This window comes from Aulonocara sp. 'chitande type north' Nkhata Bay, linkage group LG5 (assembly GCF_057382095.1).
Source record: "Aulonocara sp. 'chitande type north' Nkhata Bay isolate Kocher_YH1m ecotype deep benthic linkage group LG5, A_spYH_male_GT1.1, whole genome shotgun sequence".
NCBI lineage: Eukaryota > Metazoa > Chordata > Actinopteri > Cichliformes > Cichlidae > Aulonocara > Aulonocara sp. 'chitande type north' Nkhata Bay.
The window spans coordinates 23651074-23677356 of NC_141348.1; the positions used below are offsets into that span (position 1 = coordinate 23651074).

Sequence of the window (26283 nt, forward strand, 5' to 3'; positions counted from 1 at the left end):
GGGGGGTCATTAGAAACACCGCTTCACATTGGTTTAAATATCTGTTTGCATGAGGTTATTCCCAAATCTCCTTTTTTAAAACACTGGTCCACAAATAGCACATGAAAAGCATCTAAAACAAAAAGTTAAGATCACTGAAAAGAACAGAGGGGGTTTTACCTTTGCGATTGACTGAATTACTTACCACACTCACCTGTTTGTCGACTTTGACCTTGGCCTTTACACTGTTTATGTCTGGATAAGTAAAGTCAGATTTTACTGAATTGTAAGCAAACTGAGAGCAGGCAGTGCTGTTATAGTACAGGACAACAGAGCTTCCATATCTTGTCTATAATGCATGCTCCACTTTGTTTATTCTTTAGGTTCCACCATGGGTGTATATTAAAGCACTTAAAAAATACATAAAACATTGCACCCCACAGAAATCTGAATTTTTAAAAACATAAACATTACAGTCATGACAAATGTTATACAGAAGACAAGTAAAACATACACTTTCAGCTAGATTTCCAGAAAAGAAACTAAAGCAAAAGAGTGGTTAAAAATTCATCTGTTTCTTCACTTATCTTTATATTGCTGTAGGCTACATTTAAGGAAGCTGGGATTTACGTTGGGAAGTGAAAATCTGGCCCTTCGTTATCTAATTTAGTGACATCTATGACTCTAAACTAAGACTTAGCATACTGTACTGATATGATGGCATTTTAGATTTTTTTAAATGCACAATGTGGCTTTTCATTTTATCACATTGCCTTATGGCAATTTAATCTGACCACTGCTTTGTTTGACAATCAAAGCCAAAAAGCCGCATCTTTAACTACATTTACAGTACAAGCTGACTTCCAAGATCTCTTAAAAGAGTCCGTCATTGGTTAGTATTAGGAATAGTAACAGTAGGTTCTCCATCTTCGCTGTTGCTTTGCTGAAGCATCCGTTTTTCTTTGAACGCTTCTCTCAGTGCAGCCAGGATTAAGTCGCCTGTCTCTGTTGATTTTCGGGAGCCAGCCTAACAGCACAAAACACAAAAGTTTGTTCAGCCCACCCACTGTGTACAAGTATGGATGCTCAATTAAATCTTTTCCTCTTACATTTTTGAAACTTGCACTCTTTCTGATCCTCTCTGCAGGAGCTGGCAGAGGGGGAGCTGGAGAGAAAGGAATCGGAGTGTTTGTCTGACTCTTGTCTACCGTGTCCATGTCCTTTGGTGTTTGTTGAAAAGTGTTGCTGTCTTTGATGGAAGGGACCGGTGGCAACGGGCCCTTCTTCAGATAGATGGAAGCCCCTGCAGATCTTGGCAGTGTCTGAGAGATTGGGCCTATGTGCATATGACAGAACACTATCTTAAAAACATACACAATAGTATTTTTCCTGAAACTGAAACGTAAATAAATATTTGCACATTCTAATAAACTTTACGGGATATAGTACCTCTGTTTCTCAGCTCTCTCTGCACAGCCTTCAGCCCTCCAAACTTGTTGATGATGCAGTCAACAGCTTCGGCAACGTCTTTGCCTTTCAAGTCTTCTTCAGTGAGTTTGGCCTGCATCAACAGCCTCCTCATAGCCGGGTCAAGATCCTTAAACTTCACCAAGCAGACACATTACAGGGAGTCATTTATCATGCTATTATTAATGACTAATAACAGCTTAACAGTTACCCCATTAACAATTCACTGTAGAGTTTGACATACAGAACTTGAAGCTGGGGGAGCTGCCGTGGAAGATGTGTCCATAGGGAGATCTTTCTCCCCATTCAAACTGTGCAATGGCTCAATTCTAAAGAGAACAAAAAAACACGAAACTGTGAACCACCTCTTTAACGCTCTTTCCTTCACTCTAAAGACACAAAGTGGTGCTATCTTTCTCACCCCAAATCATCAGCAGGTAGTTCCCTCGTTGAACTGCCCACTGCTGTCATTTCAATCATGCTGGTCATCTTTTCTGTAAATAAAAAGGTTGTGTTAAAATACGAGACAGGGCTGAGCCTTTGAGAGCATTTATACGTGTAGATGTTTGTTGTTATTCTAACCACAAGCAGCCTCCACGGTATGATGAAACTCCTCTGCCTCAGTCTCATTTGCAAAGTTGACGCCTACCTGGTAGTCCTGCGAAAACACAGCAAATCTACCCAAATCCAACCTAAAAGTGGCACTCTGATAATCATAAGGCACACACCGATGCCAAAAAAGGATCACTTACATCTGCGGGGAAAGTATGGAAGAAAGCACGCGCTGCAGTGTACTTGAATGGAATGTACATTTCCTGCTCCCACAGTAACTTGGCACGCTGTGTTTCAGAATGAGAGGAGTTGTTAGAGTTGCACAAGGAAAAGCACAGGCGCACCCATCTGGATGAGTCTTCCTATTGTTGCTGATGGAAACCTCAAAGTAGAGGAAACACTTCAAGCTGCCCCGTGCTGTGCCATGTTGGAAGCAGCGTGCACGTTTCAGCGTATGTGCTAGTTTGAGTGGTTGGAGTGAATGTGAGCAGTAATGATGTTCTTTTTACCTTGACGCAGTATAAGCGCAGGAAATAGGAATGCATGGACGAATCCTCAATGAGACACACCACACCGCATTCTAAGCGACTCCAGCTTGGCCTCTCCCCTGGTGTACTTATGGCCTGTAGTATCTGTGCTACTGTAGATTTCATCAGCTGAAATAGACAGTAGTGGTCCAAAGTGCATCAATACATGATGTGCAATTTATTAAGTTATCGTACAAGGCACAGGCATGTTTATGTTGGTGTTAAATTTTAGAAAATGCCAATTTAATGCAACTTCCTGGTGTCTTTGTGTAAATGTCTCTTCAGTAATGATCTTGTGTAGTTAGCTTTGGTTTGTTTTTCTGATATTTTGCATTAACCCTGTCCTTAAGACACTGTGTGCCCGTCCTCCTACACAATCACTTCTTTAATGAGTAACATCCGATTTTAAAAAAAGAAATCATTTACTTTCGAAACCAGCTCACGTTTCCTGACTGACAGTAACCCTTTGAGTCATTCTAGTTTCATTTTACAGCAAAGATGCTGCTCCTCAGAGACTGATGACCTCTTTTCCATTTAACTTCTTTCTGTTGCCTCAATTAAGTAATAGTGGACTACTTTTAAGCAATCCTGTAGTTTAACTACATTTTGTAATACCTTTCTGGTTGTTCAACTACATTCAATTTTGCGTGGTGATTCAAATAGAGTAGCTATTGTTTTTTAAATAGTTTTTGTGCACTGAAATGACGAGACATGCAGAGGAGGGATAGTGGCTATATTAGACAAAGGATGCTAAAGATAGAGCTGCCATGCAGGAGGGGAAAAGGAAGCTCTCAGAGATGCACTGAGCACTTCTTCACTCCACTGACCTCTTTTCACTGCCCACGTGTTTATATTACCACTGCAGCATGCCATTGCCTTTTTGTCTTCTCTCTCCCTTAGTCTGTGTTTTGTCCTGCCTCCCTACAATCTCTTTTCTTTTCTCTTCTCTTACCTCTCAACCCCCAGCTGGTCATGACAGATGGCTTTCCCTCTCTGAGCCTGGTTCTGCTCGAGGTTTCATTCTGTCAAAAGTACATTTTTTTCTTCTCCATGTTGCAAAATGCGTGCTCATATGGGGTTGCTTGATTTGTGGGGTTTTCCGTAATACTGTAGGGTCTTTAATTTACAATTTAAAGCACCCCGGGGCAACTGTTGTTGTGATTTGGGGCAATATAAATACACCTAAACTGAACTGAATACTGTAATATAGTGTAATTTGACCTGCGTTACACCTCTCTTCCTCTAACCCTGCAAAGGCCCAGGCAATGTATACATCAGGCAGATAACCATACACACTTGACCTATGTGTAGTGCATGTGAAAAGTGGTGGAAGCTGCTTACTGTCTGCAGAATGCAAAATCCAAACCTCAGCCCTATAGATTTACCACTGCCTTAGGCAAATCCATGACAATGATTACCGCCACTAATAAAACATTTGTTTTTATTTGAGAGCTAATGCACTTGAGTAGAGACTTTGTCTTCTTTCAGATCATCACCACAGCTGATCTATCATTCTCCTCATCTGTCACAACAACGCTCTGCATGTCCTTCTTCACTACATCCATGAAGCTTCTCTACAGTCTTTCTCTTTTCTTCCTGCCTGGCAGCTCCACTGTCTACCGTCTCTCCTGTGCATGTGTCCAAACCATCTCTGCCTTGTTTCTCTAACCTTTTCTCCATTCTGGTCACTCCCAATGAAAGTTTAAGCATCCTCAGCTCTGCCACCTTCTTCTCCACTTCCTGTTTTTTTGTTTGTTCCACTTTCTCCACACCGCACATAATAGCAGGTCTAAGTCCCATATTGTAAACCTTTCTTTGCACTGCTAGCTATCCTGCTGTCACAAATCTCTCACCCCGTTCGTCTCCACCCACTCTACCCTGCCTGCACTCTTTAGTCTTCTTAAGCTGTACTAATCAACATGTCTTTCCTTTTCTTTTAATGAAACCAAACCTGGAACCTTGCACTTTTTCAGTGGCATTTAATGTGTCAGTTCATGTATATTAGCGTTTCTGTCGATTTTTGTTGTGATTTGAATGTTTTAGCATTATAAATTGTTATAATTGTCTTTCATTGTGGTGGAGGCATGTGGGTTTGGCTCAGCGACAGGGGAGGGGTGGAGCACGGGCTAGGCATTGTATAATTATGTCTCTTGTACTTGTGCAGTAGTACACTTGGGCCAGGTGTGTGGAGTGAGTATGGACGGGCAGTTGGTGAGGTTGTGTTAGCAGGTGAGTGAACTTAACGTTGTTTGGAAAGACAATTTTATTGTGAAAGCAAACACAAGTAATAAAGGAAGGAAGCACCATAAAAGAACCATCTGTACGTGTCTCAGGCAATCCACAATGGCAGTGACATGCTGCATCATAAATTACTGTCAGTAGTTTGTACTTCAAAATGCACTTTCAAAGCAGCTTTTTCTCACCACAGGCAAGTCAGCCTCATCCATACCACATAAAACATGGAATAACAAGACTGCAGACTACAGGGAGTGCAGAATTATTAGGCAAGTTGTATTTTTGAGGGATAATTTTATTATTGAACAACAACCATGTTCTCAATGAACCCAAAAAACTCATTAATCTCAAAGCTGAATGTTTTTGGAAGTAGTTTTTAGTTTGTTTTTAGTTTGAGCTATTTTAGGGGGATATCTGTGTGTGCAGGTGACTATTACTGTGCATAATTATTAGGCAACTTAACAAAAAACAAATATATACCCATTTCAATTATTTATTTTTACCAGTGAAACCAATATAACATCTCCACATTCACAAATATACATTTCTGTATTCAAAAACATTCAAAAACAAAACAAAAACAAATCAGCGACCAATATAGCCACCTTTCTTTGCAAGGACACTCAAAAGCCTGCCATCCATGGATTCTGTCAGTGTTTTGATCTGTTCACCATCAACATTGCGTGCAGCAGCAACCACAGCCTCCCAGACACTGTTCAGAGAGGTGTACTGTTGTCCCTCCTTGTAAATCTCACATTTGATGATGGACCACAGGTTCTCAATGGGGTTCAGATCAGGTGAACAAGGAGGCCATGTCATTAGTTTTTCTTCTTTTATACCCTTTCTTGCCAGCCACGCTGTGGAGTACTTGGACGCGTGTGATGGAGCATTGTCCTGCATGAAAATCATGTTTTTCTTGAAGGATGCAGACTTCTTCCTGTACCACTGCTTGAAGAAGGTGTCTTCCAGAAACTGGCAGTAGGACTGGGAGTTGAGCTTGACTCCATCCTCAACCCGAAAAGGCCCCACAAGCTCATCTTTGATGATACCAGCCCAAACCAGTACTCCACCTCCACGTGGATCATGGCTCAAGAGTTGGGAGTTCGCCTTGTAATCGGAAGGTTGCTGGTTCGAGCCCCGGCTCGGACAGTCTCGGTCGTTGTGTCCTTGGGCAAGACACTTCACCCGTTGCCTACTGGTGGTGGTCAGAGGGCCCGGTGGCGCCAGTGTCCGGCAGCCTCGCCTCTGTCAGTGCGCCCCAGGGTGGCTGTGGCTACAATGTAGCTTGCCATCACCAGTGTGTGAATGTGTGGATGACTGGATATGTAAAGCGCTTTGGGGTCCTTAGAGACTAGTAAAAGCGCTATATAAATACAGGCCATTACCATTTACCTTGCTGGCGTCTGAGTCGGACTGGAGCTCTCTGCCCTTTACCAATCCAGCCACGGGCCCATCCATCTGGCCCATCAAGACTCACTCTCATTTCATCAGTCCATAAAACCTTAGAAAAATCAGTCTTGATATATTTCTTGGCCCAGTCTTGACGTTTCAGCTTGTGTGCCTTGTTCAGTGGTGGTCGTCTTTCAGCCTTTCTTACCTTGGCCATGTCTCTGAGTATTGCACACCTTGTGCTTTTGGGCACTCCAGTGATGTTGCAGCTCTGAAATATGGCCAAACTGGTGGCAAGTGCCATCTTGGCAGCTGCACGCTTGACTTTTCTCAGTTCATGGGCAGTTATTTTGCGCCTTGGTTTTTCCACACGCTTCTTGCGACCCTGTTGACTATTTTGAATGAAACGCTTGATTGTTCGATGATCACGCTTCAGAAGCTTTGCAATTTTGAGACTGCTGCATCCCTCTGCAAGATATCTCACTATTTTTGACTTTTCTGAGCCTGTCAAGTCCTTCTTTTGACCCATTTTGCCAAAGGAAAGGACGTTGCCTAATAATTATGCACACCTGATATAGGGTGTTGATGTAATTAGACCACACCCCTTCTCATTACAGAGATGCACATCACCTAATATGCTTAATTGGTAGTAGGCTTTTGAGCCTATACAGCTTGGAGTAAGACAACATGCATGAAGAGGATGATGTGGACAAAATACTCATTTGCCTAATAATAGTGCACTCCCTGTATAAGAAATTAATCAAGATATCTAATGTTCTCTGTTGTGCTGATGACACAGTTACATCTGTCTAGAATGTGTTAGTCAGGCTATACTGGCCCTCCTGGATCTGGATATGTGTTCTTCACACTACAAATTTTCAGTTTAACATATTTCAGTTTTATCTACTGAGTGCCAGTTCACAACACCAGGCGCAATGCAGTTTGTGTGCATATAAACACAGGATACCATACAAGAACTTTATAGTGCCCTAAAAAGGGGTCATTAACCATTTACATGCCACTATAAAGGATGTATTTGTGAACTCTGGAAGTTAACCCTAGAATTTTGTTGGAGGATATAAAAGAATGTATTTTCTTCACTTTTGTGATTTTTTTTTCTCCATTTAGTATTTTTATGTTGCCAGTCACATGGCCATCTATGGCTGCACCATGAAGACGATGTCTTTCCTATCAGTGTCTCTGTTCTGGGTCTGCTCTGTGTCTTTTTTTCCCAAATTGTTTCTTCTTGGTAGTGATAATGTCAGTGTAACGTAATGAACTGGGAGAGCCTGTTTGTGCATAGCCTAATTTGATCTACACCAGAGAGAGCCGGCACAGTGCCTCTGTGTTTCACAACAGAAATGTTTTGGCCAGAACGAACACAGCCTCTACTCTCTAAGCAAAAGAAAACAGAGGGAAGGTAACAAATACACCACAGAATTTAAAATTTAATTAAATAACTGTCTAAAGCCCTAACACTGAAAAAAAATTAAAAATGCCTCATTTATTTACTGCGGAGTGGTATTTAAATAATATTTAAATATTGTGGTTGATGCTCTGGGAACACAACGGTTCCAGACAAAACAAGCATCTGAGACTGCGGATGACAAGATTAGGCTAAATGTAAAACTAAAACAGCTCTAACACATGGCCCATTCATACACCAGGCTCCTTCTGATAGCAGCAGATGATAACATGAAAACAAGTGTGAGCATGAAATGATTCAGAGACATACATCATAGCACATCGAGCTACTACAGTAATATTATCATCATGTAGAATTTAACAGATGGTGGGGATGTGTTTTACCCTCTTAAAACACATTCAATTTTCTCAGCCTTGTTATTTATTTTTCCATCATATTTTTCAGCTGTTTTCATACAAATTAATAAAGTGTACCTTACACTGCGGCTCCAGCAGACCGATGAGGACGCCTTTCTCACGGATCGTCAGGAGGTCACTTATAACCTGACTTCCAGTAATCAGAGACAGAGCCATCACAGAGACTCCTGTTTTCCTCGCCTTACCTCAACCCTCTTAATCTCGCCTTTCTTCCTGTTCCAGATGCGTCTTCTTTGGACCTGTCCTGAACACACCACTTCCTGATCCTAACCATAGTTTGAATGGTAACGTTTCCATTACAGCATGTCATCATGCAAATTTATGGACGCCATGTATCCACTCAGTTTCGAGTAACCAAACGCAAATCAAATATACACAGTCACATTGACTTTACACAGTACTTCCTCTGTTATTGCTTAGTCATCAGAGTTCATGGGAAATGACTTGAAACCAGCTGACCTCTGCAATCACACTGACGCAGCCGGCAATGACGGCAGCTTTAGCCTGAGCGCCACTCATTCCCCCCAAGCCAGAGGTCACAAACACACGCCCCCTCAGATCATCAGAGCCCAGGTACCTCCGGCCGGCATTCAGTACCGTCAGCTGCAAAAAAGGACCACTAATACAAATCTAAAACAGGCACTACAGCGTGCATTAATACATTTTTGTGTGAGGGACTTTCAGACTGTGTTGTGTGCATCTGTTTGTAATTATTACAAACCATAGTTCCATGAACAATCCCTTGAGGCCCAATGTAACAGTAGCTGCCTGCCGTCATTTGACCGTACCTGAAAATGCACAGCAAAGACCAAAGAGACCACACTTGGCATCTCCAGACAAAAAAAGCAAGTAGCTATAATGGACCTTGAGGACTTACATTGATACACCCAGCGCAAACATCTTCTCATACTGATCTCTGGAGGAGTAATTTGGAATAACCTGATGCAAGCAAAAGAAAAACATGTGAATGCGTCACTTATCTCTTCATATGACATTACTGAGCTAAATGCCTGATTCGCCGTTACCATGCCGTTGGTGATGATGGCGCGAGGTGAGGAAGGCAGACTGGGGAAAAGGCCCATGGGGTGACCGCTGTACATAACCAGAGTTTGTTCCTCTGTCATCTCGCTCAGGTAATGCATCACGAGGCGGAACTGCACCCACACAAATGCAAAACTTAAAAGGGATACACTGTGATCAGAGACGTGCAAATGATCATGTTAACTCAGGCCATACCTGGGCCCAGTTACTGAACACCTGTCCGTTCCCTCCATAGGTGACAAGCTCTTGAGGAAACTGAAGGATGAAGAACGAATTCTTTGTTATTCACATCAAACACATAAATTATACAGAAAACCTGACATTTTATTCAGTAGGCTTAGCCTTGTTAACCTGTGCTTACCTGAGCAACTGCTGGATCCAGGTTGTTCATAATCATTAGCATCATAGCGGCTGCTTGACGTGTGTGACATGGGTACTGATCTATGGGGTAAGCTCTTAGGAAGCAGAAGGAAATTCATGTTACTTGTAAAATGGGGGGAAAAAATCAACAAAATCCCACTTTGAAGTTGAAATGCAGTTTAAATATAAGATATATTTATATCAAATCAAATCAAATCAAATCACTTTTATTGTCACATCACATGTGCAGGCACACTGGCACAGCACATGCGAGTGAAATTCTTGTGTGCGAGCCCCACAAGCAACAGAGATGTGCAAACACAACAACACAAACGAGCAAAATACAAGAATGGCCAACCTGAAACTAATAAATATATGTACAATATATAATAGTGTATGCATTTCTGGATGTGTATACTAAATATTTTCCTACGTGTGTGTGTGTGTGTGTATACACATTTTTACAAATTAAATAGTAAAAAAATAAAATAAAATAATAATAATAATAATAAAATATATAAAATATACAGAGTTGAATATGTGCAAAACAAGTGGCATTTATATACAGTGTGGAGTGCATAATGTTGAAGTTCCAGTAGTGAAGCTGAGGTGTCTATGACGTGTTCAGCAGTCTGATGGCCTGATGGAAGAAGCTGTCTCTCAGTCTGCTGGTACGGGACCGGATGCTGCAGAACCTCCTTCCTGATGGAAGCAGTCTGAACAGTTTATGGCTGGGGTGACTGGAGTCCTTGATGATCCTCCCCGCTTTCCTCAGGCACCGCTTCCTGTAGATGTCTTGGAGGGAGGGAAGCTCACCTCCAATTATCCGTTCAGAGCACCGCACTACTCGCTGGAGAGCTTTGCAGTTTGTAACGTTGGGTTGTGTTGTGTGGTTGAGAAGAGGCGGCAAAACACCTAGCAGGCTAGGCGGAAGGATACACACCCACACTGGTATCAGTAATCCACGGTGGTTCTTTAATACGCATTCTTCAGCAACCATATAAAAGCCCGGCTGAACGGCTGCGGCTCAACAACAAAATGCCCAGCGTTCATACAACCCAAGCGTTGCAAACAAAACAAAAAAAAAGGGTCTGGAAAAGAAAACATAAGTCCGTCCCTCGTTAAGCACGAGCGTGAAGGCACGTGTCCTCATAATCCCAGAGCGAGAGAGAGAGCGAGAGCAGTGGCACACACTGATGACACCATCAACCCTCGACTTGGGTGTCTTAAAGGGACACCACACCATAACGGCTGTTACAAGTTGTAGGTGGTGCTGTTGCCATACCAGGTGGTGATGCATCCAGTGAGGATGCTCTCAATGGCACAGCGATAGAAGGTCCTGAGGATGCGGGGGCTCATGCCGAATCTTTTCAGTCTCCTGAGAAAGAAGAGGCGCTGCTGCGCCTTCTTCACTGTTTTGTTTGTGTGTACTGACCACGTAAGATCCTCAGCCAGGTGTACGCCAAGGAACCGGAAGCTGCTCACTCTCTCCACAGCAGCGCCGTTGATGGTGATGGGGGTGTGTACTTCTCTGCACCTCCGGAAGTCCACTATCAACTCCTTTGTCTTTGCGACGTTGAGGGTGAGATGGTTGTCTTGACACCAGTGGGTCAGGGCGCTGACCTCCTCCCTGTAAGCCGTCTCATCACCGTTGGTGATAAGACCCACCACTGTAGTGTCGTCCGCAAACTTCACAATGATGTTGGAGCTGTTAGTGGCTGTGCAGTCGTAGGTGTAGAGTGAGTACAGGAGAGGGCTCAGTACACACCCCTGTGGAGCACCAGTGTTCAGTGTGATGGGGGATGAGGTGATGCTGCCCAGTCTGACCACCTGGCGTCTGTCAGACAGGAAGCTAAGGATCCAGCTGCAGAGGGAGCTGCTCAGTCCTAGATCCTGCAGTTTCCTGTCCAGCTTCGAGGGAACGATGGTATTGAATGCTGAGCTGTAATCTACAAACAGCATCCTCACATACGTGTCTCTCTTCTCCAGGTGTGACAGGGCAGTGTGTAGTGTCAGGGCTATGGCATCATCAGTGGACCTGTTGTGGCAGTATGCAAACTGTAGAGGGTCCAGTGAGTCGGGTAGTGCAGAGCAGATGAAGTCCCTGACCAGCTTCTCGAAGCATTTGCTTACGATGGGGGTCAGGGCTACAGGTCGCCAGTCGTTCAATGAGGAGATGGTGGAGGATTTGGGTACAGGGACGATGGTGGCCATTTTGAAGCAGGCTGGGACTACAGACAGAGAGAGGGAAAGGTTGAAGATGTGCGTGAACACTCCAGCCAGCTGAGCCGCGCATGACCTGAGGACGCGGCCGGGAATCCCGTCCGGACCAGTAGCTTTGCGTGCGTTCACCTTCCTGAAGCACCTCCGCACATCCTCCTCAGACACAGTGTGCGCACTGACGTCATCCGCGGTGCGCACACTGTCCGGTCTCATGGTGTTCGCTGTGTCGAATCTAGCGTAGAATACGTTTAGATCCTCACACAGAGAGGCCGTGGTCTGCGGTGTGCTGGTTTTCCCTCTAAAGTCTGTGATCGTGTTTAGTCCCTGCCACATACTCCGAGGGTTGTCAAACTGTTGCTCCACCCTGTCCCTGTACTCACGTTTGGCTGCTTTGATCGTCTTCCGGAGTTGGTAATGTGCGTGTTTGTAGTCCGATGTGTTCGCGGAGGCAAAGGCGGTGTTCCGTGCCGCCAGTGCCGCGCGAACATCTCCGTTAATCCAGGGTTTTTGATTTGGGAAGGATTTGACTGTTCTGGATGGGACGACATCTTCCACGCATTTCCTGATAAATCCACAGACTGAGTCTGTGTATTCATCATTGTCTCTGGCGGCCACGTGAAACATTTCCCAGTCCGCGTGATCAAAACAGTCCCGCAGCGCAGACTCCGATTGGTCCGTCCAACAGTGCACCGCCCTCCGGGTTGGAGCTTCCTGTTTCAGCTTCTGCCTGTAGGCGGGCAGGAGCAGGATGGAGCAGTGATCTGATTGGCCGAATGGGGCGCGGGGGAGGGCTTTGTACGCATCCCGGAAAGAGGTGTAACAGTGATCGAGTTGCCGGTTTCCACGTGTGTTGAAAAGGATGTGTTGATGGAGTTTTGGTGAGACTTTCTTCAGGTTTCCCTTATTAAAGTCTCCGGCTGTGATAAACGCTGCCTCTGGGTGTGCGGTTTCCTCGCTGCTGATCGCGCTGTACAGTTCCCTGAGTGCACGGTCAGTGTCGGCTTGTGGGGGAATGTAAACAGCCGTAATAATCACTGCTGTAAATTCCCTCGGTAGCCAGAATGGCCGGCACTTAATCATCAGGTACTCCAGGTCCGGTGAGCAGAAGGATTTGACCGGGTGCACGTTCGCATAATCACACCAGCTGTTGTTGATCATGAAACACACACCACCGCCTCTGCTTTTCCCAGTAAGATCCTGTGACCTATTATAGTGGTCTCTCAGTTTCATACTGTTATAGTCTTTTTTAGATTTTTTAAATCTTTTCTTCTTCTTTGTTTTCTCTGTTCTACCTGTTCTGCCTAAAGATTCCAATGACCGTAATTCTGAGCACCTGTTTTAAATCTTTATATAAAAATTATGTAAAAAATGTGAATGCACGCCCACACTGGTAAGTGCCTGTATAGCTCAGCCCATATATTAGTAGATTAATACATTTTAAAAGTATTACAAAGTGCAACTGTTTGCCTTCTATTAGTTGTAACACTCACAGAAAGATTCTTCAGTGTTAAATATCTAAATAGAATAGGAATATTGGCTGTCCTTGGTGAGCCTTACCTCATCCGTAATGTGGGACAGAAGCGGTACATGTATATGTGCCCATACTGCCGCAGCTCTTGAGCAAATTCAGGTGCGAGCGTTGCATGGTGGGAGGGGGGGAAATAACGCAGTGCATTTCTCAGCGCCAGCTAGAGGAAAGATGCATTTAGAGGACGTTAGTCAAGAAACGTAAATGTTCAGAAGACATGATTAGATCTCTTTCTGCTCCCCGGTCTTCTCGTGTAACTTAGAGATAAGATAAGATAAGATAGAACTTTATTAATCCCTCGGGTGGGTTCCTCTGGGAAATTCGACTTCCAAAAAAAGCACAGCAACGACCAAAGTTACAGTTACAGAACTGTTATATATATATATACACACACACACACACACACACACACACACACACACATATATAAATACAGAGACAAATATAAATAAAATATACAAAGGGGATAAATAGAATAAATAGGAATAAAAAATAAAAATACAAGTGAATTGCACATTTCAAGTATTGAGTCTATTGCACTGTTGACTATTTACAAAAAGTATTGCACAAGGTATTGTACAGTGAGGTGCAGAGGCACTACAGCTTAGTTGTTCCCCCCTCCTTTGTCCTCCTGTTTCCCCTCCCTCTCCCCTCCAGAGAGGAGTTAAACAGTCTGATGGCGTGTGGGACAAAGGAGTTTTTAAGTCTGTTAGTTCTTGTCTTGGGGAGAAGCAACCTGTCACTGAACAGACTCTTCTGGTTGTTTATGGCCGTGTGCAGAGGATGCCCAGCATTGTCCATAATGTCCATCAGTTTCTTTAATGTCCTTTTCTCTGCCACTGTCACCAGAGTGTCCAGCTTCATGCCGACCACAGAGCTAGCCCTCCTGATCAGTTTCTCCAGCCTGGATGAGTCCTTCTTTGCTGTGCTGCTCCCCCAGCACACCACAGCATAGAAAAGTACTCCAGCAACCACTGACTGGTAAAACATCCTCAGGAGCTTCCTGCAGATGTTAAAAGACCTCAGCCTCCTGAGGAAGTACAGTCGGCTTTGGGCTTTTTTATACAGGTGCTCTGTGTTGCATGACCAGTCCAGTTTATTGTCCATCCACAGCCCGAGGTACTTGTACTTGTTGACCACCTCCACCTCCTCCCCCTCTATCTGAACTGGCAGTGGACCTTCTCTGGACCTCCCGAAGTCCACAACCAGTTCCTTAGTCTTTGAGGTGTTGAGTTGCAGGTGGTTTGTGTGACTCCATGCGACAAAGTTCCTCACCAGACTTCTGTACTCCTCTTCCTGATCATCCCAGATACACCCCATGATGGCTGTGTCGTCTGCAAACTTCTGAATATGGCATAATTCAGAGTTGTAGCAGAAGTCAGAGGTGTACAGGGTGAAGAGAAGAGGGGACAGCACAGTTCCCTGTGGTGCTCCTGTGCTGCTGACCACTGTGTCAGACGTGATGTCCTTCAGCCTGACGTACTGTGGTCTGTCGGTGAGGTAGTCGGAGATCCAAGCCACCAGGCAGGGGTCCACCTCCATCCTGTTCAGTTTTTCCTGAAGCATACAGGGCCGGATGGTATTAAAGGCACTGGAAAAGTCAAGAAACAGGATCCTGACCGTGCCTTTTCCCCCATCCAGGTGTGAGTGGGCTCTGTGTAGGAGGTACAGGATGGCATCCTCCACTCCGACACCCACCTTGTATGCAAACTGTAGTGGGTCCTGGGCATGTTGTACCTGTGGTCGGAGGAGGTTGAGGAAGAGCCGCTCTAGAGTCTTCATAAGATGTGACGTCAGTGCCACCGGTCGGAAGTCATTCAGCTCATTGGGCCGGTTCTTTTTGGGGACCGGGACGATGCAGGATGTCTTCCATAGGGCGGGCACTCTCCCCAGTCGCAGACTGAGGTTGAAGACTTGTTGTAGCGGCTCCCCAAGTTCAGCAGCACACGCCTTAAGCATCCTAGGACACACCTTGTCTGGGCCTGCTGCCTTTCTGGGGCGAAGCTTCCTCAGTTGCCTCCTGACCTGATCCACTGTGACACTGGGAGATGTTTGGGAGGAGGGGAGGGGGGGAGATGTCTTGCTGCTGAGAGAGGGATTGGAGGAGGGGGTTGTCATGGTGTCAGGAAGGGGGGGAAGCGAGGGAGGCAGGAGAGAGGGGAGAGGCATTATTAAGCATCTCTGTGTTTTTCTTTAAATTATTCACTCACTTAGTGGAGGACTTTTGAGAATAATCAATTTTTAGGAAAGGGCATGATCCAGGAGAGGTGACGCAATAGGACAGAGGACACAAATGCACTTTCCCATCAGACATATTTAGAGAAGCCCAATTATGTGACATGATAGTGCAGCTCTGTTTGGATAATATCCAAAAGTTTCCTGTGCACAAATTGTAGTGTCACCGCTTTTAATGTTGGTCACGTCTTTTAAATCTGAATTATCATCATTAGTGCTTAACATTAACTAAAACTATGACAAAAACTATGGCAGGATATACCTGTGCTACTCACGGACTTATTTCTTGGTGGTAAAACTCCTACAAACTGTGCGAGAATATAGTTTTGCAATCCATTTACTCACCCGCTCCTCTTCTGCGGTGAGGTTGGGAGTCCGAATAGGTGCATGTGGCACATTTGGATATCTTCCCCGGTTAGGGGGCAGCGGGTTGAGGGGCAAACCGCTGCATATCTCCTTCAAAGTAGACATGCTGTATTAGATATTTGCTATGACACACCTGATCAGAAACCTATAGACAAAGGTAAGACTGGAACCTGACAGTAGCTCTAACGATCCCCTGTGGAGAGAAAGAATTCAAGGGAGGGAGAAACATTTGAGGGCAATCGCTCTTTGGCTGACTGTCCCATTGGCTCTTTGGTCATCTTTGCCCTTCACAATGCACCAATGGTACACCACGACTAGAAGAGGTTGTTTGGCAATTATTGATCCCTCGCGGAGTTTGAAGCAGCACATGCTTGAGTAGACAAACACTTACTGAGACCTCTGGCCCCTGACGCTTGCACATGTAACTGAGTTACACAAAAGTGTGCGTCACAACTTACCGAAACCTTTTAGACAGCACAGTGACTGTGCAGAATCATCATATAAATGTTGCTCCCCATTAACAAAACCACGAGTGCAACTAAATACCGCAGTTTCACTGAGAACAGGAAACTACAGGCACGATGTCAGTTTTCAAAGATGGTGGGTACACTGACTTACTGTTTATGGTTCTTTAACCTGATGTACTGATGTCAGGGGTAGACATTTGTTCAAACACAAGTAAGAGAAATGAGACAACTGCAGACCGACTCAGAGTGTAATTAGAAAACGTGCGCACGGGTGAATGTCTCTGAGAAGACAAAACACACCGAGCACAGGCTGCTTGCTTTATTTATAAGGCAAAAATGGGTTACATAGTACTTCCTCTTTTAACTGTCAGGGAAGAGGTTAAACATTAAATCAGCTTATCTGATCTTTCACACACTGGGATAAGAATACAGAAGTATATCATGCTTTATCTGACATCACAGACACTGAAGTAAAGAATGCATCATTATATCATGCTGTCAAACATCTCAGACACTGAGGTAAGGAATACATCATGTTTTCCTTTAACAATAGACTTGGTTAGGTGATTCTTCAACAATAGGCTTGGTTATGTGAAAATATATGAACACACAAAATATAAGGCATACTTGGTTAGAATATAAGGCACACTTGATTATATTGTATTATAGAGATTTGGTTATAATGTATAATGTAGAAAATCTCTAACAACTGATATATTATCAATACACAATATAATATCTTATGTTGTACACCAGTATGTTTTTTGAGTGAAAATTCAATGTCGGTAAGCAAACATGTGATGAGTAACATTGTTCATTTTCCCATCGTTAATGATGTAAACCTGCAATACGATGTGTACAGTCAACAATATCTCACAAACCAGAGATTTGTAATTGATTTTATTATAAAACTTTTAACAATATTGTCATATCCACTTCAAGTCAAGTCAGTCACTCCTGTGCGGCACACACACGGTTCATTTCAGCTTAGATGAGGTAAATTTTTCAGGTCTGGTTATAAAAAAAAATGCAGTCTTACTGGACAGAGAGTGCAAAGACACAAATAAACAGCTCATAAACAAAAACAAGTTGTAGTCATTTCCTCAGTTTGTGCTTCATACCTTGTAAAGCTGGCAACTTTTCAATAATGTTACTAACATAAACTTTTGAGACAAATTTGATATAAGTAACATTTGTGTAACAATGTAAAAGACAGAAAATTAAGACAATATACTGTTTACACTCTCTGATGGTTAATCACACAGCAGACAAATGTTCATCCTGAGACACGAAGAAAAAGAGCCAAACGTAACATCATGTGCTGAGAAAGTAGATTTAAAACAAAGTTTAAAATGTACTTCACAGCATAAAACGTGCAATTTCTGTTCTTTTTTTTTTGACTAGCATACATATACCCTTTACTCACTCTGACAATATCAACCACCTGCCTAACTCCAAGCACAACGTCTCACACAACCACAATCTAACACAAAGCTATTGGTACATGTTCATGAGCGCACACATTTAGTTATCCTAAAACAGCCATCTGAGCATGCAGCTCTTACTCAGATGGCAAACCTGAGGAAAAAATCAAAGTCATAGCTGATGAGAAAAGAGGTAGAAATGTCAATAATAAGCGACTTCACAGTTGTTTTGATTGCTGTCAGGGATCACTGGAGGATGGACAGTGAACGTGTGACTGAAAGTTTACAATCGCTGTGCGAAGAAGAAACAGACGGATTAGTACTGACTGCTAGGCCTGCTCAGGAGTGAGAGCTACAGTAAATGTTGGAATAGGTGTTGTGCCTCTTGAGAGACCAAAGGTCTGTAATATGAAACAGGACTGGTTAACCCTTGTTTTCTCTACTACGAAGGTGGTTCACTTCTTATCGGAATACATCCTCCTGAGAACCGAGGAAAAATTCCTCTTCCCACTGAAGTTTTGGAGCTAAAAGCAGAGATATCAATGGAAAGCCCAGGATGTCCTCTGTTTAGTACGTCAGGATTAGGGATGGGTATCGAAAACCGGTTCTTGTTGAGAACCGGTTCCCACTGTTTCAATTCCTTGGAATTGTTTGCCATTTTTGAAAACGATTCCCTTATCGATTCCAGTCGCCCCGAATGACGTCACCACGTTGCGGAGCGTCATTTACCTGGCAGGAAACACAGCACCCAAGCGGCTCAAACGCTCAAAAGTTTGGTTATAACTTTACGAGAACGGATGACAACAGGGCAACTTGCAATACTTGCAAAGTAGATACTTCATTTAAGGGAGGAAACACTACGAATATGCAAAAGCATTTGCTCACAAAACACACGATAACCTTAAGTGAATGTCGTGTTTTTAAATTGCGCTCCACACTCGTGAATCTCAACCCAGCAGCAGCGGTAACGTTTGTACGTCCTCTTCCGTTAATGCGGCAGGTAAATAATCAACTAACAGTGCATATTATGTTAGTGCGATCTGCCTTATTACAAAACCTGCCATTACTGTGCATTTAGGTGACCATGATGAGAGAGACAGAGTCTGGCTGGCGCTCGCTGGCAGTTGTCGCTGCAGTCTACCGGTAGCGTCTCCTTTCAGGCCAGGATAGACGAACGTCACAGAGCAGTGTCTAAGTTTGTGGTAAAAGGCTTGAACCCATTTGCCACAGCAGATGCCCCCGATTTTTGGTAAGTGAATGTGTTTAATTGTAGGCAGGAACATTCTTATATTATATTCTTATTATATTATATTATATTCTTGTGTAATTGCTACAGAAGAATATTTATTTTATTATTTTACATTTACAATTTTTTTCCTGGGGACCCTGTGACACCCCATTGAAGAGCCGTAGGCTGTGGATCTCTTAAGATCTCACTGTTGGGTTTGTAAGGCCATGTTACTTCTAAATTTCTATCTTGTTCAAAGAGAAGATGTAAAACAAAGTTCTAAGCTAATCGACCTTAGTGTTCTCCTTTTTTAAAAAGAATCGATAAAGAATCGAATCGTTAAACAGAATCGAAAATGGAATCGGAATCGTGAAAATCTTATCAATACCCATCCCTAGTCAGGATTTATTAGCATAGCTCAAATAAATCAAAAGATATAGACCAAAAACAAACATCCTTTACAGAGGACATAAATGAATAGGCTTGTTCTCAGCAGGATATCGCCACGGTAACCTGTGCTCTGAGATTAGATATCAGCAGATACAAAATTACAGCCAACTGACAGATCAATTCTCTGGATTCTCCATTCAGATCCCTCAGACCCCTGTTTGTACTGTGAAATGAGCATCAGCAATACATACAGACACAAATTTATTCTAAACCCTAAAACCTTATACTGAATCTGCACACAGACTAACCCAAACTTTAAATTCTATTTTTATATGAATTCTTTTCTCTAAAGAGTGTGAAACACCACTGAGTCCGCAGCTTAGAGAATCTAAACATTTGTAATAATGTTGCCTGAGTATCATTTGTTTCATTGAATATTATTTGTTGTCGTTGTTCCTATGTATACAGTGTGAGGGAGCCTCCTGACTGAGTTGTGGGTCACAGGGTAAAAATGCAGTGAGGTCAAAGGTCTGAGTGCTGCTGGTGACACCTACCTCTGGTCTGTCTCTTTGTGTGTTTACAGCATCCACGCTTAAACAGAAAGACTCCACTTCACATCCTGCGTAAGAGCAAACAGTAGTTACTTATAATACAGAAATGTTCCTTTTTAAATATACTAAATAAATATAATATTATGTTCACGCCCACTGGCAAGCCATTTTTAATATCTTAGGTGTTTTATTTTGATAAACATTTTCACAATATTTATCTTAAAGTTTACATCTAACTGCTTTTGTTACAAGTTAATACAAGCTGAAATTTTGTTTCCACTGATACAACAAGAATAGAATTTAAGGACTCATGCATAACTGTGAATGTGTTAGAAGCTTTTTAATTTACAGAACTTACCGTAAGCCACTGGTGTCAACTTCAGTACTGTGTGCAAAGGGCACTTAAGATAAGGCAACTCATCTGTGGTGACAGAAAGTTATAGTAAGTTTCAGGTTCAGACTTTAAAAAGCATACTCTGATGGTAAAGTAAAAAAAACTTCAAACTACCTACTTTGAGTCCTTCTTACCTGCAGTCTTGTCCAGGAAATATGCAAGAAGACAGCGCAAGACTGCCTGGTGACAAATCACCAAAACGTTCTCCTGTCTCTCCAACTCCATGATCACAGGCTCCAGCCGCTGAACCAGGTCTTCATATGACTGAATGAGGTTCGCAGATCAGTCACACTCTCAACTGTTTTTAAAACTCAAACAACCAAAAAACAACTAAAAAAATCCTTAAAAAATAAGTTTTATGCTCACCTCTCCTTTCGGATAGCGGTACCGGTATTTGTCTTGGTCTCTCAGGGCAAACTCCAGAGGGTAACGCTCTTGGATTTCCTCGTACATCATCTCCTCACACACGCCCTGTGGAAAGAGAGGAGGAAACATGTTCAGCATTTACGCAAATGTTTCCACAGAGGCTTTTGCACAGAAGTAAGGAAAACTTGAAGTGGACATACAGCGTCGATTTCATTGAGAGATTTCCACTGTTCGTACGACACTCCAAGGATCTCCGCGGTCTGGATTGTCCTCTTCATCTGGCTCGTCCACACTTTAAGATTTTTGATGTTTTGCTCCTGGAGGAAATTCCTCAGACGTTTGGCAAACTGGACAGCAAGAGAGCACCACAGAAGGATGCATTAGATCAACTCGGTGATTTGAAACATATGTGCTGCCATATTTTCTCTACATGCACAGACACTGACCTCTTTTCCTCTGTCAGACAAGCCCGAGTCTCCTCCGATGTGTCCTTTGATGTTGAGGTCGCTCTCACCGTGGCGACAGAGGTAGATGGAGCGCGGTGTGATGTGGATGTTCATCAAGTAGGAGACAATTCGGCTTTGGACGTGGTCAACGACACGGTTCACCAGGTAACGACGGCCCACGTCCATTATCTTTATGTAGGACAGATCCCTGAAACGAGACGCTCTGTTAATCACCTGTGAGCTTGAACTGATTTCATCCACTCTACTGATGGGTCACACTGTGAGAGGGTAGGGCTATCCTAAAATTTGACCCTCTCATGTAACTGCAGCCATGACCTAACTAGCAGATGTGCAGCTGATAAAGACAGAAACCCGCTCCATTGTGAAAAGAAGCAAAACAAGCCCAGATACAAGATGGAGGTAAAATGTGCAAAATGCAAAAAAATTAAATAACTCTAGCTCCATTTGTTTTCATGACTGAAAGGAGAACTGCATCCCTGTTTCAGGGCCTACTGTTCAACATCTACATACATCAAACCTAATGTTTAACTCATGTTGCAAGAAATCCAGCTGAAAATCCAGCGCTTTCATGTTTTGTATGTCGTCACCTGTCGAGAACCTCATCCAGAGGCTGGTAGGATGACTCATAACACTTTATTCTCTTCATGAAGTCCTTGATGGCCTCATCTGAGTTGCAGTCAATGTAGTCTGGGTTTCCCAGCTTAACTTGCTACAAAGAGGAAACACAAGGAGAGGATTTGAGCAGACGAAACAAGGAAGGGGAAATTTGCTGCCTCATGCTGACTCTCTCTGTCTTGGTCTGCAACCTCAGTGAAGTCCTTCGTAATTAGTTTAAAGTCTAAGCTTGGTTCAAGACTCATTCGCAACAACTAAACAACCATTCAGGCGAGCATCCTTGTTTTCTGAGTCCCATCCACACCTCGATCATGATGTGTGTTTTCAAAAACACCAAGACAGCAGCACTCTAAAAAGCTCAACACGAAGCTTCAAAACTGGACTTCACTAACCAACTGGTGATGCTACAGCAGCTACATCCATCTTTCATATAAAGTCTATGTCTGCAACTCAGTTCTGATGAACTTTAAAGCTAAATTTTCTCTTGATTTTTATTTTGGACTCAGCAGCCAATGTTTGGGGAAGTATATCAGAAATTTTAAAAGTCCTGTTTTGATTCTACTGGATTCAATGAAAGGAGACAAAGCTTACCACTATATTTTGGGCAATGACCTCTGGGTCTTCACACACAGACTCCACGAAAAATACCTGAAATGACAAGAAAATACAGCTAACTTTGAGGTCGCCAATCCAAATTTTAAAAAAAAGAAAAAGAGAGTACCATCTTGCTTTAAACATACCTTGTATCCATTCTGCTCAGCAAACATGATGATGGTCCTTCTTCTGTCTCTTGTTGTATTAGTGGCATCAAAGACCTGAAACAACATGGAAAAACAAGCGTTATGCAGCCGTTCTATATGCTTCTGTGTTCTAGGATTACAGCAGACGTCAGGGACAGAATCAAGGACTCACCGCAACCTGTCCTCCTTCGACGCTCAGGTACTGCCGTACATCATTAAGAGCTAACAAAGCGCACTGACTGTGGAAAGACACGAGAGATTTTTACATTTCAGATTTGTACTGGGATTATTCTAGGTCTTTGTTGCATTCTTTTTTACATCGTGAAAGAAAAATGTATTATTTTATACATGAAACCAAGCTGTAGCGGTTAATCCATGTGCCAACAATAGCTGAAAGCTACCAGGTTTTCAATCTGACCGATCAACCCAGCAGGTAATTTCACAGCTGAGCTCTCCTCTCTTCAACACATGGGTGAAGTCTGGTGGAATGGTTGGAATGAAACTTTGCATGACATCCAGAAAACCATGTGCAGACTCACCGTCTGATTTTTAGGCCTTCTTCATTGTCTGGACGGAAAAACTCAAAGGATTTGTAGATTTTCAGGCACTCCCTCCGGTACTGGCCAACATTGAACTCTGTTGAGAGACGGCTGTCATGTTTACACAGAGCAATGTTGGTTGTCACTTTATGCATGATTTTAAGGAAGTGGCTCCTACCTTTCGTTGGCACGCCTATCCAGTTTAAGTAGCGTGTGAGCTTCTTTGAAATGTAGGTTTTCCCTCGGGCTGGAAGTCCAACTGTCACAATGAGGGTCGGGCAGTTTGTCATGCACACTGACAGAGACGGAGAGACAAAAGAACCTAAATTTGAAAGCTTTTCACGTATTTAATTTGGTGATCAACAATAATTCACACCAATTAGTCTAGAGGGCTTTTTTGGAGAAAAAAAAAACCCTTTTTGTAACAGTTATATGCACTGCTACAGAATAAAGATGAGGTAAAACAATGAGACTGCTTAAAAATGCAAGCCACGTGCTTCAGACTAAAATCCTTCATGTGCATTTTATATTCGCTGGGCTCTATGAGAGCTGGGGGCCAGCTCCGACATGTCTGAGACAGGCCGAGATCAAGAAAAAATGACAATTAAAAGTGCAGCTAAAAACAAGGCTGTGAGGAGCACATAAATTCAGACAGCAGAACAGAAGCCTACATGTTTCCTTAATAGCTAACCAGCAGCACATGAGTCATTCCTACTATTCGGTGCCATTTCAGTGTGATCACTCTTCATCAAAAAATACAAAATTTTGAATTATTTTAACATTTCATCTAAAAGAGGGATTTTCAACCTATAAGAAAAATGTATTGGTCCAGCTAAGGATATTATATTATAATATTTTTTTAAATCAAAGTCTTTACCCATGACGTGCCAAATGTCCACCCTGTTACAGGACATTCAATTTTCTATTAATAACTGTTTTGAATACACAGTTATAGTAATATTTACATTTTCTAAAAGCTACAATGTCCCTTTTTAAAATCTGCAAGGAAATTTCATGTTACAGTGCATAGCAATAACAGGGGTGACGGTAACAGGGGGGAGATTTTATGCTAAACTTAGCCATTACTACTAGTATGATGAACAACAAGCTAGTACATGGTGACCACTAAGAACCATTTTTAACATGTTTATTAGCCATATTATAAAAATTACAAAAAAAAAATTGTTTCCACTATTAATAAGCGTAACAGGTTGGACGTGTTATGCTTTGCCACATTACAAAATCTTGCTAAAACATTGAAAAAAGGGTTGATTAAAGAGTGGTACTTACTGGTCTTCTTCTTGAAAGTTTTCCCTCCAAAATATGTTACATCCGGGAGTGTCATGTGACTAAAAGAATAATCAGGTGATGTGTTCTATGAAATTCTTATCAGAGTAACAGGGGTGACAGTTGATTCAGGGACACAACATTTTTTAAAGATTTTAAGTATTAAACATGCATTAATAATAAAAAAAGAACATTTGATGAGGAACATTAGAAATAAGCCAATCCAGAAATGATGAAAAATTTAGATTTTTTTTTTTTTTTTAAGTTATATTTGTAACTGAAGTCGAGCAAGCATGACTGGGGACATAGTACTTTAGTGACTTGTGCTAAAATAAAAGTAATTTACTTTTAATGTATTTATCCTGTGTATATATCAATGTGTTCTATGGTAGAGGGGGGTTAAACATACAAGAAAATGGTTTAGAAATAAGCATTAGACAAGTTTTACACTAAATATACCATATTATGTCATTAGGACTCAAATGGCACCGAATAGTAAGAATGACCCACATGCTGATTAATTAGGTGGGAAAATGCCAGGTTTGTGCTCTGCAGTCGCAACAACTCAGACTTGGCTGAAATTCAGCTGGACCACCACAAAGGTCTGCTTGTTACAGCCCCAAACAAGTGTTTAAATTAAAGACTTAAACTAGCAATTTCCGTTTTTCTTCTGTTACTAATTACTTTTTTGCTGTTATTTGTTTGTATAGTAAAAAAAACAAAAAAACAAACCTGCTTATGCAAAAAAAGAAACATCCATAGGAATATCGTTAAGTACTGAGACAGTCCCACACATCAAATACATTTGAGATAAGGAAATTTAGACTGATGTCTAAGGAGACTCATGCAGCATAATATTATTACATGGTCACTGATGTGTGTTATGCCAAAACGGGACTGGACTAGCTATAGCTTTTTTAACTAAAACTAAAAACAGCTCTGGGGAAGGCAGACAATGACTCAGCAAAAAAAAAAAAAAATTTAAAAAAAAAGAAAAGAAAAGAAAAGTGAGAGAGAAAATCAGACACAAAACCAAGCACCCGGGTCACATTACAGGACAGCTGCCCAGTGTTACACCTACAAGATAAACTAACATAAGGAGTAGACCTGTGTAATCGGATGCTAAGCTGATTCAGAATCCCACTCCCTGCATGTGATGTCAGGAGAAATATGGACCAGACAAGATGCGCCTGATGCAACATTACCGAGCACGCAACATCTCAACCAGCCGTGCGTAATGTGATAAGTTCAAGCACAAATCTGACCATTAAACGTGCAAAACAGAACAAAAATGAGAGAGACCAGAGACGAGATCATATCCACAGATGACTGAAATCGCATCTCCGACACACATCCTTTGCGCACTTGACGACCTGCTGCATCTTACCGCGTCTATCAGCGATGTGGCTGTTTTTGCACGGCATCCAGATCTTCCTGAGCGGGTTCTGGGTGAGCTCCCGCGGGTAACCCTCCACCATAAACTCTTGACTGTCTATCATCCTGGTTGTTGGGTCATTTACGTTACCCTCCTGAAAACAAACTGAGGCGGTGGGCTTCAGCCTGGCACTGAAATTCTGCAGGGGGGTAGATGTTATATATCAGCTGAGGAACAGCAGTTTCCCCATTACCGTAAGGACTGGATACTGAGCGCAACGGAAAGCGAGGGAGGGAAGAAAACAAAATGTCCCGGTACAGGTTGTAACGATACTTCAGTCGTCTTTTCCCCCATGTTAGCGTGAATTAATGTATTTACATATTTCACGTGACAGTATTATCCCAGGTGCTTACATAAAAACTCCCACCATGATTTTGCGTATGGAAGTCTGATTAAGAGCCCCAACTGAGTTTGAAGAATTCAAATGCAATTGTGTTAATAACAGACAAAATACTCCAAAGACATTATAATGTTTACCCAAATAATACTCAATCAAGCAAATACTCAATTCACTCCAGGGTCATATAAAGTTCAATGCTTTTATTGACCATTTTGTGTTTTAAAGTCTTGTGAAGCATTTTTCTTAGCGTCTTGTGTTGAAAATATCACAAGCATCCACCATCTGTAAAATAAATA

At 42.5% G+C, this 26283-nt stretch overlaps 2 protein-coding genes across 2 annotated transcripts; both read right to left on the bottom strand.

The window, feature by feature from the left end:
- Positions 1–319: 319 nt before the first annotated feature.
- Positions 320–8411, bottom strand: LOC147330607 (actin nucleation-promoting factor WAS-like). Its single transcript, XM_086292315.1, has 9 exons — positions 8049–8411; positions 2508–2654; positions 2199–2285; positions 2029–2104; positions 1868–1940; positions 1691–1775; positions 1429–1582; positions 1089–1315; positions 320–1006 (listed from the first exon to the last, which is right to left on the bottom strand). Exons 1-9 carry the CDS (start codon positions 8145–8147, stop codon positions 866–868), a joined length of 1089 nt encoding a protein of 362 aa, XP_086148441.1. The 5' UTR covers positions 8148–8411; the 3' UTR covers positions 320–865.
- An 821-nt stretch (positions 8412–9232) lies between these two features.
- LOC147330608 (uncharacterized) lies at positions 9233–13135 on the bottom strand. Its single transcript, XM_086292303.1, has 2 exons — positions 9394–13135; positions 9233–9287 (listed from the first exon to the last, which is right to left on the bottom strand). The coding sequence occupies exon 1, from the start codon at positions 12843–12845 to the stop codon at positions 10647–10649; it is 2199 nt and encodes a 732-aa protein (XP_086148429.1). The 5' UTR covers positions 12846–13135; the 3' UTR covers positions 9233–9287; positions 9394–10646.
- Positions 13136–26283: the final 13148 nt, after the last annotated feature.